This window comes from Ranitomeya variabilis, chromosome 4 (assembly GCF_051348905.1).
Source record: "Ranitomeya variabilis isolate aRanVar5 chromosome 4, aRanVar5.hap1, whole genome shotgun sequence".
In the NCBI taxonomy this organism is placed as follows: domain Eukaryota; kingdom Metazoa; phylum Chordata; class Amphibia; order Anura; family Dendrobatidae; genus Ranitomeya; species Ranitomeya variabilis.
Window position 1 is genome coordinate 729,890,417 of NC_135235.1, and position 16,173 is coordinate 729,906,589.

The 16,173-nt window shown below is 48.2% G+C and overlaps 1 protein-coding gene across 1 annotated transcript in view; it reads left to right on the plus strand.

Annotated features, from left to right (window-relative positions):
- Positions 1-2,266: 2,266 nt before the first annotated feature.
- LOC143767930 (uncharacterized) overlaps positions 2,267-16,173 on the plus strand; it is an 85,120-nt gene continuing 71,213 nt past the window's right edge. Inside the window, exon 1 of the mRNA XM_077256454.1 lies at positions 2,267-2,306. Within this exon, the coding sequence (XP_077112569.1) occupies positions 2,280-2,306 (27 nt within the window). The 5' untranslated portion in view covers positions 2,267-2,279. The remainder of the gene's footprint in view (positions 2,307-16,173) is intronic.

The following is a 16,173-nucleotide window of genomic DNA, read 5'->3' on the forward strand; positions in this document are numbered from 1 at the left end:
TATAAGATGGCAGCCTTCTTCCTCAGACTGCTGCTAAAGTCCGGCTACAAATATCCTTGCTGACAATTAGATAATTGAGAGGTTATAAAATCCAAAGAGCTCCATTTCACTGTTTTACCCCTTCGGTCTCAGAGTGTCCAATTGATAGATCCATTTGCTTTCTGCCCTGGACATTTGTTTTACAAAGTTGTTATAGTGTTATGGTGCTGTTATGCTGTTCATAGAAATGTTTGGACAAGGGACGTCCCATAAATTGTTTTTTAATATTTTGCATGTGTTCGCTAAAACGCCCACTGCATATTAGGATTATCAAACACATGTGAAATATTAAAAAACGAAAAAAGGGCTCTGGATTGTTTTGGAATACAATTATCAGGACTGAGGTACAAAAAAAAATATTCCTAGCCACTGATACCTGGAACTAGGTATATATGTAATAGTCAGCAGCAGACAGTAAGGCTACGTTCACATTAGCGTTAAGCTAATGTGCGTCGGGTTTGCGTCGGCGACGCAGCGGCGACGCATGCGTCATGCGCCCCTATACTTAACATGGGGGACGCATGCGTTTTTTTTTGTTGCGTTGTGCGACACATGCGTCTTTTTTGCCGCAAGCGTCGGACCAAGAAAACGCAACAAGTTGCATTTTTCTTGCGTCCGATTTTCGGCAAAAACCGACGCATGCGTCGCAAAACGCAGCGTTTTTGCGTGCGTTTTGACGCGTTTTTGCGTGCGTTGTGCGTTGCGTCGCCGACGCAACGGCGCACAACGCTAGTGTGAACGTAGCCTAATGGAGCCTTTTGATGCATGCAATGATATCCATATACCCCACATACAGTGCCTGCAGGCCTTGTACTGATGTGTATATACGCACATACTGTGCACTCCCTGCTTCCCTAGCACTGCAATCTATATACCCCGTAATTAGTCCTTAGAAGGACTGTTGGTTTAGTTGGATTTGTGGGTTCTAGGATGGTATACCCAGAGTATCTAATAACAGCACAAATCTGTCCCTATCTCGGCAGCAGCTCTCCCTACACTGTCTGATTCCGGACATGACTGTGACGAGCAGGGCGACGCCAGGTCTCTTATAGAAATAATGACGCTGTGCGGCCAGCCAATCACTGTAATGCCACAACAAAGATGGCTTTACAGTGCAAGACAGACAATCCCTGCATGTTGATGGGCGCTCTAGAGAGCACCAGAATTGCAGGGCGGAGACCCGAGCTCCCACCGAATAATCCCAGAAATGCTCGGTACTTGCCGAGTACACCGAGCATAGTGATACTTAGGCGAGTAACGAGTAGTGGCGAGCCTGTTCGCTCATCACTAAGATCGCATGTAATGATTTTATTTGGAAGACATTCCACTTTTAGCGAATCATTCTTCTTTGTCATCTTTCTTGGTGCTAGGACATTTTTCAATGGAGCTCTTCCAAACGTCAAAGAGGGATTGCTGGGTAATGTTTTCCGCACTCCAGCTGTCTGACATGCTCACCATGCTCCTCCAGAGTACGTGAGTAACTCAATATATCATCCAGGTAAACTACCACAAATCTACCAACCAGTGAGAAAAACATATAATTTATGAAATTTTCGAAGACTGATGGAGCATTGCTTAATACGAATGGCAGCATCAAATTTTCAATCTGCCCCTCAGGTGTATTGAATGCGGTCTTCCATCCGTCACCATGGCGTCCATGTATAAGGTTATATGCCCCTCTCACGTTGAGTTCGTGAATTCATTTACCTCCAGGTAATTGGCTAAACAGGTCAGGTATAAGGGGTAAAGGATAGGGAAGGTGAGCTGTGATTTTATTAATCTCTCTAAAATCCAAGCATGGACGCCGCCCTCCATCCTTTTAAAAAACAACCTCCCACGGTGACTGGAGAGGTGCATGGCCGTATATGAGGCTTAGACAAACTCTGGAAGGGGATAAATAAGTGAGATTTCGTCATTTCAGCTCCTGGTGTGGAGTCGATAGCACAATCATATGCCGCCATATACTAGACGTCCGGTAACTGGTGATAATTCCCTCATGTGTGGGGTCTATTTGTCTCCAGAGAAATCACACGTTACATTCCACACATAACACTGTGTAGAAAAGGCGGCGTGAGGTAATTGTGCCAGTAGTGAGGGGGAATAATGGCGGGAATGTCACTGAGGAGAAGTTTCCATGTAGCCTCTTAACTCTGGATATCATTCACTCCCCTGATCATGTGACCCCTGACTCCTCCCCTCCTGTGACCTCATCACAGGTCCTGTGCACAGAACAGCCATATATGTGGAGTGCGGCTCTGCAGGTGGAGGTAAGTGCTGGAGATTCCCCATTACTGGGCGTGGGGGACATTAACCCCTTCAGCACTGAGACTCTTGAGGTTTCTGTTGCCACTTTATAAGAATTATTGCGTTTTTGTTCTGTTTCCTGTAATAGATACATACGGCCCAACTATGGAAGACAGGAAGTGAGGAAATGTATTGTTATCATAGTACAGGGCCCCTTTCTTCGCCCCGATTATGCCCTTTATGCAGTATATATGATGCCCCCACACAGTGTAATGCCCCCAATATGCCCCTTATGCAGTATATATGATGCCCCCACACAGTGTAATGCCCCCAATATGCCCCTTATGCAGTATATATGATGCCCCCACACAGTATAATGCCCCCATTATGCCCCTGTAATCAGGTGACCGGATACAACACACCGACAAACACAAGATGGAAGTAACCAATATAATTATTTATTTCCTGATAATGGGAATTGTGGTCACTACGGCAACAGTGAATAATGCAGAACAGGGTGATTACGAGGTGAAATATCCAATATCAGACACACAATGAATTCTCCGCCTCACTCTCACTAATAGCAGCCTCTAACCACATGTGACTTTAGCTACTGACAAGGGGGATTTTCCTGACACATATAGTCGACAACACTCTACTCTGCGAACACCGGCCATAGTGGGGTCTCCGCCTCTTCCCGTTAGACCATAAGTCCTCCTAATAAAGCCTATCAGGGCTCGCTGGGCCGCCTTCACTTCCACCAGCTTCCTCCTTATCTCTTGTATTACCCTAGGCCAGGGGTAGGGAATCTTTTTTCTGCAAAGGGCCATTTGGATATTTATACCATCCTTCAGGGACCGTATAAACTCCACCCACAAAGTACATCCTGACTCTGGCATTGGTTTCAGGACGTAATCTTTCATTGCATGCCCTTCAGTGTTCAGTAGTGATCACTACGTGTGTGTGCTAACAGAGCAAGAAGAAATTAATGAGCTTGTGACAATCAAAATACAGCTCCTTGCCCAAGAATGCGGTCCCTGAGAATCTGCTCGGGGGCCTGATAAAAGGTTATCGAGGGCCGTAAATGGCCCTGGGGTCTGAGGTTCCCCACCACTGCCCTAGGCCAACACCTGTACTGACTTCAGTGTTGGAAGCAATGGCCCTGCTCACTTGCACCTCCTGCTCTGCACTGCAGGCCTATACTACTGAGCGGAGTCTCCTTACAGATCCTCAGTGCTTGACCAACAGCAGATGTCTCTTGTTCCAGAAGAAATGAAAGCTGAGACTCTGTTCTTCCCTGGCGGAGTCTGAACTCTGGGTCTTGACCACTGCAGGTCATGTTCTTAGGTCTTGGCAGGCATATTCTGGACTCCGGGTCTTGACCAGCGCAGGTGTGGTTCTCAGGCCTTGGCTGGCATAGTCTGGACTCTGGGACTCGTCTGGTGCCGCCTGGGTTCTGCGACAACCAGCTGCCTTGGGCACTTTACCATGGCCTGGTACTTCACATTCTTCCCTGGCACCCCATTGTTTTGCTTGGCGCCAAATCTTTTCTGGCTTTGGGGCTATTGCCTTTATAATAACAGGAAACTGTGTCATCAAGGTCACCTGACCTGGTTTACCTTCTAGACTCTTCCTTGCTGACACCCTCCCTCTTCCCATTGATTCCGCAGGGTCCTGTCTGGACGGCAGATGGCAGTCTTTTTGTACAAATGCCGCACAGCCCTGTGGAATTGTTCTTCTTATGACACATCTTTTTACACCACTTATGCTGTATATATGATGCCCCTCACACAGTATAAAGTTTCTACAGTAATAATAATAATTTTTATTTATATAGCGCTAACATATTCCGCAGCACTTTACAATTAAGCGGGGACATGTACAGATAATAAATTCAGTACAAGTGAAGACAATTTAAACAGTGACATTAGGAGTGGGGTCCCTGCTCGCAAGCTTACAATCTGCAAGGAAATGGGGGGACACAATGGGTGAAAAGTGGTTGTTATTTCAGGTCTGGCTATTATAATACATAGGGATTTTCATACAAAGCTGCATGATCCGGTCATCAGCCCGTGTGTTTAAGTGCAATAGTCAAGTATCAAGTGCAGTTATCATGTGCATGGAGGGTGTGGACACAGATGAATAATAGGGTGCAGATTCAGAGTAATATTTGGAAGGAGGAAACAGGGCAAAGTTAGTTTACTGAGTAGTTGATGTGGTAGGCTTGTTTGAAGAGATGGCTTTTCAAAGCGTGCTTGAATAGGTCGGGGCTAGGTATCACTCTGATTGTCTCGTGTCTGCTGGCGCAGCACGAGAGAAGTCTTGGAGACGGAGGTGTGAGGTTCAGATTACAGGGGATGTTAGTCTTAAGGTACCGTCACATTAAGCAACGCTGCAGCGATATAGACAACGATGCCGATCGCTGCAGCGTCGCTGTTTCGTCGTTGTGTGGCCGCTGGAGAGCTGTCACACAGACAGCTCTCCAGCGACCAACGATGCCGAAGTCCCCGGGTAACCAAGGTAAACATCGGGTTACTAAGCGCAGGGCCGCGCTTAGTAACCCGATGTTTACCCTGGTTACCAGTGTAAATGTAAAAAAAAAAACCACTACATACTTACATTCCGGTGTCTGTCGCGTCCCCCGGCGTCTGCTTCCCTGCACTGTGTCAGCGCCGGCCCTAAAGCAGAGCGGTGACGTCACCGCTGTGCTCTGCTTTACGGCCGGCCAGCGCTGACACAGTGCAGGGAAGCGGACGCCGGGTGACGCGACAGACACCAGAATGTAAGTATGTAGTGTTTGTTTTTTTTTACATTTACAATGGTAACCAGGGTAAATATCGGGTTACTAATCGCGGCCCTGCGCTTAGAAACCCGATGTTTATCCTGGTTACCAGTGAAGACATCACTGAATCCGCATCACACACGCCGATTCAGCGATGTCAGCGGGTGATCCAGCGACGAAATAAGGTGCTGGCCTTCTAGCTCCGACCAAGGATGTCACAGCAGGATCCTGATCGCTGCTGCATGTCAAACACAACGATATCGCTATCCAGGACGCTGCAACGTCACGGATCGCTATTGTTATCGTTGTTAAGTTGTTCAGTGTGAAGGTACCTTTAGGTTGTTTGTAGAATGGAGGGCACGTGTAGGGCAATAGACAGAGATGAGAGAGGAGATATAAGGCGGTGCAGAACTGTGGAGAGCTATGTGGGTGAGAGAGATGAGTTTATACTGGACCCTGTAGCGAATGGGTAGCCAGTGTAATGACTGGCACAAGATGGAGGCATCGGTGAAGCGGCTGGACAGAAATATGACTCTGGCTGCAGCATTCAAGATGGATTGGAGAGGAGAAAGTTTGGTAAGAGGGAGACCGATCAGAAGAGAGTTGCAGTTGTCCAGACGAGAATGAATAAGAGCGACAGTAAGAGTCTTAGCAGTTTCAACGGTGAGAAAAGGTCGGATTCTGGAGATGTTTTTAAGATGCAGGTTACAAGAGCGAGTGAGTGATCGGATATAGGGAGTAAAGGAAAGTTCGGTGTCAAATATGACCCCAAGACAGCGGGCATGCTGCTTGGGAGTTATGGTTGAACCCTCCAGGGTAATTTCGATGTTGGGTAGAGTGAGGTTAGTAGAAGGGAGAAACACAAGAAGTTCCGTTTTGGAGAGATTTAGTTTCAGGTGGGGGGGGGGACATGATGTTAGAGACAGCAGACAGACAATCCTTGGTATTTTGAATTAGGGTAGGGGTGATGTCGGGGGAAGAAGTGTATAATTGGGTGTGATCAGCATAGAGATGATACTGGAACCCAAATCTGCTGATTGTTTGTCCAATAGGGGCCGTGTAAAGAGAGAAGAGGAGGGGGCCTAGGACTGAGCCTTGCAGAACCCCGATAGTAAGGGGACGAGGAGAGGAAGAGGAGCTGGCAAAAGATACAGTGAAGGAGCGGTCAGAGAGGTAGGAGGAGAACCAGGAGAGGGCTGTTTCCTTGAGGCCTATAGAGCGGAGCATAGTGAGGAGGAGCTGGTGATCCACAGTGTCAAATGCGTCAGAAAGATCCAGGAGAATCAGCAGAGAGCAATGACCTTTGGATTTAGCCGTTATTAGATCATTAGACACTTTAGTGAGGGCAGTTTCAGTGGAGTGTAAAGAGCGGAAACCAGATTGTAAGGGGTCAAGAAGAGAGTTATCCGAGAGATAGCGGATTAGACGGGAGTGGACCAAGCGATCCAGGAGTTTAGAGATGAAGGAAAGGTTAGAGACAGGTCTGTAGTTAGCAGTGCTGTTCTGGTCCAGGGATGGCTTTTTAAGTAAAGGGGTTATGATGGCATGTTTAAATGAGGAGGGAAAGATACTTGAAGAAAGAGAGAGGTTAAATATTTTAGTCAGGTGAGTGGTGACCACTGGTGAGAGAGACTGCAGGATATGTGAAGGAATGGGGTCACTGTTGCAGGTTGTAGGCTGAGCAGAAGCGAGGAGCTTGGACACTTCTTCTTCTGAAACAGGCTCAAAGATGTACTGGCTTCTCTCACACAAAATATATTTCCACAGTTCCGCCGTACCCCCACACATAGTATAATCTTCTCACAGTACCGAAGTTCCCTCCATACACAGTATAATCTTCTCACATTATCACCATCCCACCACACACAGTATAATCTTCTCACATTATCACTATCCCACCACACACAGTATAATCTTCTCACAGTACCGCCATTCTCTCCACACAGTATAGAAGAAAAGCCAAAAACCAGCATGGAAAACCAAAGATGTCCAGACAGAAAATATAAAAATTATTATATATGTTTATTAAGTAATGGCGAAAAATGGTACAAGAAAAGCATGTGCGTGTATCAAGATGCAAAGTATATAGTATATATAGATATTCAGAGAAGAAAAGGTCAACACTGGCGCTCGCCCAAGTAAATGCAGAACTCCCTAGCTGCGAGATTCAAAGCCGGGTAGTGCCCACCCGCATATACACTGAAATAAACAAATAAACTAGAAACCGCGCTTAAGGAGGAAACTAATAATACTGAAATGGACCACACAGGTAGTACTCAAAAACAAACAACAAGGATATCTGCCGCAGTAAAATACCCCCCTGCTAATAGCCAACCGTGCACAGTGTCACCGAAGAATACAACTGAAGCCGCTGCGCTTACCTATGTAGATGTATTGCTTGCGGTATATTAGTTGCAGGCCCCGGAGTTCCCGGTGAAGTCCATGGTGCGTGGTGGAGCTCTATATAAAATCAGGGGGGTTTTGTCCGTGGTGTCTGTCACACACTGTGCCAGATGGAGAGGCACAATACGGAACCAGGAGCGCCCCGGCCGGTAGCGCTCCCTGGATACCACGAGGGGGAAAGCAAAAGCGAAAGTAGGATGGCTGGTAGGCCCCGCCTACTAGTGACGTCACTAACAGGACACCCTGATGAAGAAGAGCTTAGTCTCTTCGAAACGCGTTGGTTAGACCTCTTCTCCCCTTTCTTTGGAGCGCTACGGCGATCCGTACTGTTAGTGACGTCACTAGTAGGCGGGGCCTACCAGCCATCCTACTTTCGCTTTTGCTTTCCCCCTCGTATCCAGGGAGCGCTACCGGCGGAGCGCAGCGGCCTCAGTTGTATTCTCCGGTGACACTGTGCACGGTTGGCTATTAGCAGGGGGTATTTTACTGCGGCAGATATCCTTGTTGTTTGTTTTTGAGTACTACCTCTGTGGTCCATTTCAGTATTATTAGTTTCCTCCTTAAGCGCGGTTTCTAGTTTATTTGTTAATATATAGATATTTTAATACATGATCAGTATATTAATATTAAAACATTGAAATGGCTGATAAAGGTATTACTACCATAATTAAAGTGATGGACAAAAGCAATTACCATATTTTCTGGTGTATAAGATGACTGGGCGTATAAGACGACCCCCAACTTTTCCAAATAAAATATGGAGTTTGGGATATACTCGCAGTATAAGACGGCGATCATCGTATACGGTGTGTGCGGTGTGGATGGTTCCTAGGGTCTGGAGGAGAGGAGACCCTCCTTCAGGCCCTGGGATCCATATTCATGTAAAAAAAAGAATAAAAATAAAAAATATTGGATATACTTTCCCTTCCGACGGCCCGCGGCTCTCAGCGGTGCGAGTGGCGGCCTCCATGCCTAAGGATGCATTGAGCAAAGGACCTTCGATGACGTCGTGGTTGTGTGACCGGTCGCGTGACCGTGACGTCATCGAAGGTCCTTCGCTCAATGCATCCTTAGGAACGGAGGCCGCCGCTTGTACCGCTGAGAGCCGCAGGCCGTCAGAGGGTAAGTATATCCCATATTTTTTATTTTTATTCTTTTTTTTTTACATGAATATGGATCCCAGGGCCTGAAGGAGAGTCTCCTCTCCTCCAGATCCTGGGAACCATACAGGACCGTTCCCTGCACATGCCGTTCCCGGCATATAAGACGACCCCCGACTTTTGAGATGATTTTCAGGGGTTAAAAAGTCGTCTTATACGCCGGAAAATACGGTATATAAGTGTGGAAAAGAGAATAATGTGGCTAACACCAATAGATGTGACAAGGTATACAATAAGAAGTAGTATTTCCAAGTATAAGACAATTTCCAATTATGGATCAAGCAATACCATACATGTAACTATTAGGGAAAGTGTGTAATTCATATATAATATCGAAATCCTTGCACAGATGTAAGAAGTAAAGTGTTCTAGTGTCATGATAAATATAAAATACACCCATTTATAAGATTGCAAAGTGCCATAGTGCCAAACAAAAAAAAGGAAAAAAGGGGCATATACCTTTAAGGACCGCCGAATCATCCTGATACCACGGGTGCGTGGTGCTCAATAATGGCCACACAGTGCTCAATACTGTATAATGGCCACACATTGCTCAATACTGTATAATGGCCATGCAGCGCCCCAGAGTCCTGGTCGTTGCAGTACTGTGGCTCCGCCACTATGGGGAGCTACGGTGCGTCTGATGGCACTGAAGGAGTTCATCTGATCAGGTATCACAGACACCAATACATTTCACAGCTGGGCCTCCGGGGGGAGCTAAGGGTGCTATTCATTAGGCCACTCCCCACCATAGTGGGTAAACTGGGGGTCAGGCAGGAAGTTAGATCAGAAAGCTGACTGGGTTGGAACCAGGCAACACCTTGTGGCAGAGGGTGTTGTAGGGGAAGATACAGTAGGGTCTCTGTCAGGGGTGGGATCCTGACAGAGGCTTGGCAACAAGAACGAACGTAACGGGACCGTGCCTGCTCCGGGTAGCGGCGGTGCCCAAGAAAGGACTAGAAGCGAGATAGATTGTGCTGAGTGAGAAACGAGATCACGCAAAGGAGAAATACCAGTAGGAGTCGTGCTGTAAGACCGAAGCAACATCCTACTGAGGCGCACTACCGGTGGCCGGAACGCCGAGGGAGTATCATAACATTCAGCTTCAAGCAATACTCCAAACAGCGGCAGGACAGTCAGTCTAAGGCGGGCTGTCTCACCTTAAATCACCTATGCAGTCTTGGGGGGCAACTTGTGGAGAGGGGCGACTCTAGGGTCCCGGAAGAGCTCCGAGCCTACCCGTCAAACGGGTGCCGTCCCAACCAGAACATCAGGGAGGGACGGAGGATTAGCAGAACATCATCTAATCGAGTTGTGAGGGAACTTAAGAAACAGACACAACAGTTGTGGGGGACTTTCCGTAAGCACAGCAGGGAAGGACCACAACACATAGCGCTAGTAGGAAGGCACCGATTTCCACCTGTGAAGAGAACTCTGGAGGTGCCATTGGATCGGCCGGACTTGCGCAGCCTGGTGAACCGTGTTCCGGACTGAGGACCCAGAGATCTTCAGTAAAGAGGTAAAGAGACTGCAACCTGGTGTCCTCGTTATTTACTGCACCGCACCACCCCCATCACTACGGCCTCACCATCTACATCTGTTACATCATCACCACCTGTTGTACCTATTTCACTGTGCGCCCCACGGCAGGGTCACGGACCGGGGCCTAGCCGCCGTGACAACCCCAGAGCAGAGACTCGGAGGCCCGGTACCGGGTACCCCTCGGCCCTGCGGCAGTGGGGGCGCTCCAGGCACACAACTGTCGGGGCTGTCTCCTTTGTTGTCCGGAACAAGACGTATAGATCGGGTCCGACCTTTGCACTGTACAGCAGGGGGAGTGGCTAAGTAGCAGAGAGCGCACGCGGAAGCGGTCAGACATGGCGGGAAGACAGGGAGAGCAGCACAGGGCGCCGAAGCTCCGTCGCCTGAGCCTGGGTGCAGTGCAGACCCATGCCTGTGCTCCCCAGCAACCACGCACAGAGACAGTGACAGTACTAGTGCTTTGGGCCCGTTGACTTCCGTCACTCAGGGCGTCATATGCATCTGGCTGGTTGGTGTTGAATGCTCACTGCAAGTGGAGGGCCGGGAGACTCACCGTATACACTGCGCTTGTCTCTCCCGGCATATCCTCATTGAGCCCTGGTGGGCTCAGACTGTTGCAGAGACATTGCCTTGCTTGCCACAGCTGGCTCAGGACCCCGGACCTCGCCGCGGACATCACGGACTGAACGTCTCCATCAGGACCCGGATCATCGCTGCCTCGAGGATCACAACGGATTCATCACGTGCTGACAGCGTTAGCCCAACCATTTGTATCGTGGACTCTTCAGTCAGGAAGCCGTTGAACTGATAAGTTAACCCTAAATAACTTGCGTTAACCCCTCCATACCCTTCATCGTGTCCTCACCTTCCTTTTGTATCCTCCCCTTTGTTATACCCCTGTTAACTCTTCCTCTCACTGCCTGGAGTATATCCCTGTTCAGCAAACCAATAGTGTTAACTCTTGCTCTGCCTCCTGTCCTTTACTGCATCCTGAAACCTGCTCACACAGCAATAACGCTTCATGTGCCTACCTCAAGCGCAGTCGAGTGAGTACTAACCTGTACAATTGGTGCTAGAAGCACAGGCATGAATCCCAAGGGGCAGTGTGACTGCCGCACAGATACCACATGTCCTGGGTGAAAGCAACTGCAGGAGCAAAAGCCAACATGGAGGAGTTAATAAAGCAACTGGTGCAGGCTAATCTTCATCAGCAACATATGTGGCAGCATCAACAACAGCAGCAGCAGATGCAGCAGCACCACAGTCAACAAATGGAACTCTTAGCTGAGGCAATCCATGGCAGGGCAACTGTACCAACCCCAAATCCAGGTGATGACTCTCACGTGAGGAATAAGGTAAGAAGAGCATTGCAAAAGATGACCCCGGGTGATGACATTGAGGTGTTCCTGACAGGGATTGAAAGGGTAGCGGAGTGGGAGAAATTGCCTCCGGAGCAGTGGGTTGAGGTCCTGGCGCCATATTTAACAGGGGAACCACAGAAGGTTTATTATGACTTCGTGTTGTAGGACAAAAAGAGTACAACAATTTAAAAGCTGAGATCTTGGCACACTTAGGAGTGACTCTGACAATCACAGCACAATGGGAGCGTCATTGGGTCCATCGCATTGATAAACCTCCCCGGTCCCAAATCTTTGACCTCTATACCTGGTCCAAAAATGGTTGCAACCTGAATCCTCCTTCGTCAGCACAGATGGTGGAGAAGGTTGTCATGGACAGGTTAATACACTCCCTACCATGGTTGCTGCAATCCTGGGTGGCCCAGGAAGATCCCCGTATTACCGATGATCTAGCGAGTCTGGTGTAGAGATACCAGGTAGTTAAGAGTTCCTTGGGAAAACAATGGGTCGAAGCATCCCAATACTAGGCTTCCCAAAGTGGGTCTGACACTCAAAAGAAGGAAGTTAGAGTAGTATGTGGGGGGCATACAAAAGCCCAGGAGACATCCGAGTTATTGTCAAAGGCCCGTCCAATAATATATTTTGTTGGAGGTGTCATACTCCAGGTCACATAGCCACCCATTGCCCCATGACCACCAAGCCAAAGGACTGCAGCATAAGATGGCACTGCTCATATTTTGTATATCCTGCCTGTAGTGCTGTCGCTCAACCAGGTGAGGCACCGCAGGCATGCCATGTGACCATAAACTTGGTAAAAATGACTGGTTAGTTGAACTCAGAGAATTTGGTAACCATAGTGAGGGCCACAATTCCCCATCGGCCGATTCCTGAAAAGAGGATGGGTGTCCAATGTATCCATGGTGACGCTAAGGAATACCCTGTGTCCCAAGTGGTCATAAACACAAACTTTGTCCCATGAGGTGGGCGTAGTCAAGGACCTATTGCACCCTATTATAATAGGTCTGGACTTTGCATTATTTTGGGACTTGTGGGGGAAAGGGAGGACATCTGATTGTCTGGACAACAGCCAGGTTGCTCCTAAAGAAACTCATCGCAGTCTGCAGCTGACAGGTTTCTGTTTTGTGTGGTTGTTAGCGATGAGGATGAGGCAAGCATCCCCAGAGGCTAACATTCCTGAGCTGGAGGTGTCTGAGAGAAACTTTGGAACTGCCCAACTCAGGGATTTAACTCTAGAAGGGCATTTGATAATGTTACGTTACTTAACCCCTTAATCCCGTATGACGTACTATCCCGTCAAGGTGACCTGGGACTTAATTCCCGGTGACGGGATAGTACGTCATACGCGATCGGCCGCGCTCACGGGGGGAGCGCGGCCGATCGCGGCCGGGTGTCAGCTGCCTATCGCAGCTGACATCCGGCACTATGTGCCAGGAGCGGTCATGGACCGCCCCCGGCACATTAACCCCCGGCACACCGCGATCAAACATGATCGCAGTGTACCGGCGGTATAAGGAAGCATCGCGCAGGGAGGGGGCTCCCTGCGGGCTTCCCTGAGACCCCCGGAGCAACGCGATGTGATCGCGTTGCTGCGAGGGTCTCCTACCTCCTTCCTGGCTGCAGGTCCCGGATCCAAGATGGCCGCGGCATCCGGGTCCTGCAGGGAAGGAGGTGGCTTACCGAGTGTCTGCTCAGTGCAGACACTTGGTAAGCCTGCAGCCCTGTCAGTGAGATCGGTGATCTGACAGAGTGCTGTGCACACTATCAGATCATCGATCTGTGATGTCCCCCCCTGGGACAAAGTAAAAAAGTTAAAAAAAAATTTTTCCACATGTGTAAAAAAAAAAAGAAAAAAATTCCTAAATAAATAATAAAAAAAAAATATATTATTCCCATAAATACATTTCTTTATCTAAATAAAAAAAAACAAAACAATAAAAGTACACATATTTGGTATCGCCGCGTCCGTAACGACCCAACCTATAAAACTGCCCCACTAGTTAACCCCTTCAGTAAACACCGTAAGAAAAAAAAAAAAAAAACGAGGCAAAAAACAACGCTTTATTACCATACCGCCGAACAAAAAGTGGAATAACACGCGATCAAAAAGACTGATATAAATATCCATGGTACCGCTGAAAACGTCATCTTGTCCCGCAAAAAACAAGCCGCCATACAGCATCATCAGCAAAAAAATAAAAAAGTTATAGTCCTGAGAATAAAGCGATACCAAAATAATTATTTTTTCTATAAAATAGTTTTTATCGTATAAAAGCGCCAAAACATAAAAAAATGATATAAATGAGATATCGCTGTAATCGTACTGACCCGTCGAATAAAACTGCTTTATCAATTTTACCAAACGCGGAACGGTATAAACGCTGTTATGACCCCAATGGCGAGGGTCTCAGAGAAACAAGTAAGTCTGCGACGTACAAAAATCCAGCTCATAGGGCAGTGGTAACTGGGTTGACCATATATCTACTCCTAACGCCAACACTAGAAGTAGCCGGGGAACATGCCTACGTTGGTCGCTAGATGTCTCGCGCCAGCCGGAGGACTAACTACCCCTAGAAGAGGAAAACAAAGACCTCTCTTGCCTCCAGAGAATAGACCCCAAAAGTCGGATACAAGCCCCCCACAAATAATAACGGTGAGGTAAGAGGAAATGACAAACACAGAGATGAACTAGGTTTAGCAAAGAGAGGCCCACTTACTAATAGGAGAATGTAGTAAGATAACTTATATGGTCAACGAAAACCCTAACAAAAATCCACACTGGAGATTCAAGAACCCCCGAACCGTCTAACGGCCCGGGGGGAGAACTCCAGCCTCCCTAGAGCTTCCAGCAAGGTTAGGATACAGATTATGTACAAGCTGGACAAAAATGCAAACAAAAACAAATAGCAAAAAGCAAGAAAGCAGACTTAACTTAATTTAGCAGGAACCAGGATCAGTAGACAAGAGCACAACAGATTAGCTCTGATTACAACGTTGCCAGGCATTGAACTGAAGGTCCAGGGAGCTTATATAGCAACACCCCTGACCTAACGACCCAGGTGAGCATACAAGGGATGGCAGACATTCCCAGAGTCAAATCACTAGTAACCACTAGAGGGAGCCAAAAAGATAAATTCACAACAGTACCCCCCCCTTAGTGAGGGGTCACCGAACCCTCACCAAGACCACCAGGGCGATCAGGATGAGCGGTGTGAAAGGCACGAACCAAATCGGCCGCATGCACATCAGAGGCGACCACCCAGGAATTATCCTCCTGACCATAGCCCTTCCACTTGACCAGGTACTGAAGCCTCCGCCTGGAGAGACGAGAATCTAAGATCTTCTCCACCACGTACTCCAACTCGCCCTCAACCAACACCGGAGCAGGAGGCTCAGCAGAAGGAACCACAGGCACAACGTACCGCCGCAACAAGGACCTATGAAATACGTTGTGGATGGCAAACGACACCGGAAGATCCAGGCGAAAGGATACAGGATTAATGATTTCCAATATCTTGTAAGGACCAATGAAGCGAGGCTTAAATTTGGGAGAGGAGACCTTCATAGGAACAAATCGAGAAGACAGCCATACCAAATCCCCAACGCGAAGTCGGGGACCCACACCGCGGCGGCGGTTGGCAAAACGCTGAGCCTTCTCCTGTGACAACTTCAAGTTGTCCACCACATGACTCCAGATCCGCTGCAACCTATCCACCACGGAATCCACCCCAGGACAGTCAGAAGGCTCCACATGTCCCGAGGAAAAACGAGGATGGAAACCAGAGTTGCAGAAAAATGGCGAAACCAAGGTGGCGGAACTAGCCCGATTATTAAGGGCAAATTCAGCCAACGGCAAGAAGGTCACCCAATCATCCTGATCAGAAGAGACAAAACACCTCAAATACGCCTCCAGAGTCTGATTAGTTCGCTCCGTTTGTCCGTTAGTCTGGGGATGGAAAGCGGATGAAAACGACAACTCAATGCCCATCCTACCACAAAAGGATCGCCAGAACCTGGAAACAAACTGGGATCCTCTGTCCAACACAATATTCTCAGGAATGCCGTGCAAACGAACCACGTTCTGGAAGAACACAGGAACCAGATCAGAAGAGGAGGGCAGCTTAGGCAAAGGAACCAAATGGACCATCTTGGAGAAACGATCACATATCACCCAGATGACAGACATGCCCTGAGACACCGGAAGATCAGAAATGAAATCCATAGAGATGTGTGTCCAAGGTCTCTTCGGGACAGGCAAGGGCAAGAGCAACCCGCTGGCACGAGAGCAGCAAGGCTTAGCTCGAGCACAAGTACCACAGGACTGCACAAATGACCGCACATCCCTTGACAAGGAAGGCCACCAGAAGGACCTGGCCACCAGATCTCTGGTGCCAAAAATTCCCGGGTGCCCTGCCAACACCGAGGAATGAACCTCGGAAATGACTCTGCTGGTCCATCTAGCAGGCACAAACAATCTGTCAGGTGGACAAGAGTCAGGCCTACCAGCCTGAAATCTCTGCAACACACGTCGCAGATCTGGAGAAATAGCAGACACGATAACTCCTTCCTTAAGAATACCCACAGGTTCAGCGACTCCAGGAGCATCAGGCACAAAGCTCCTAGACAG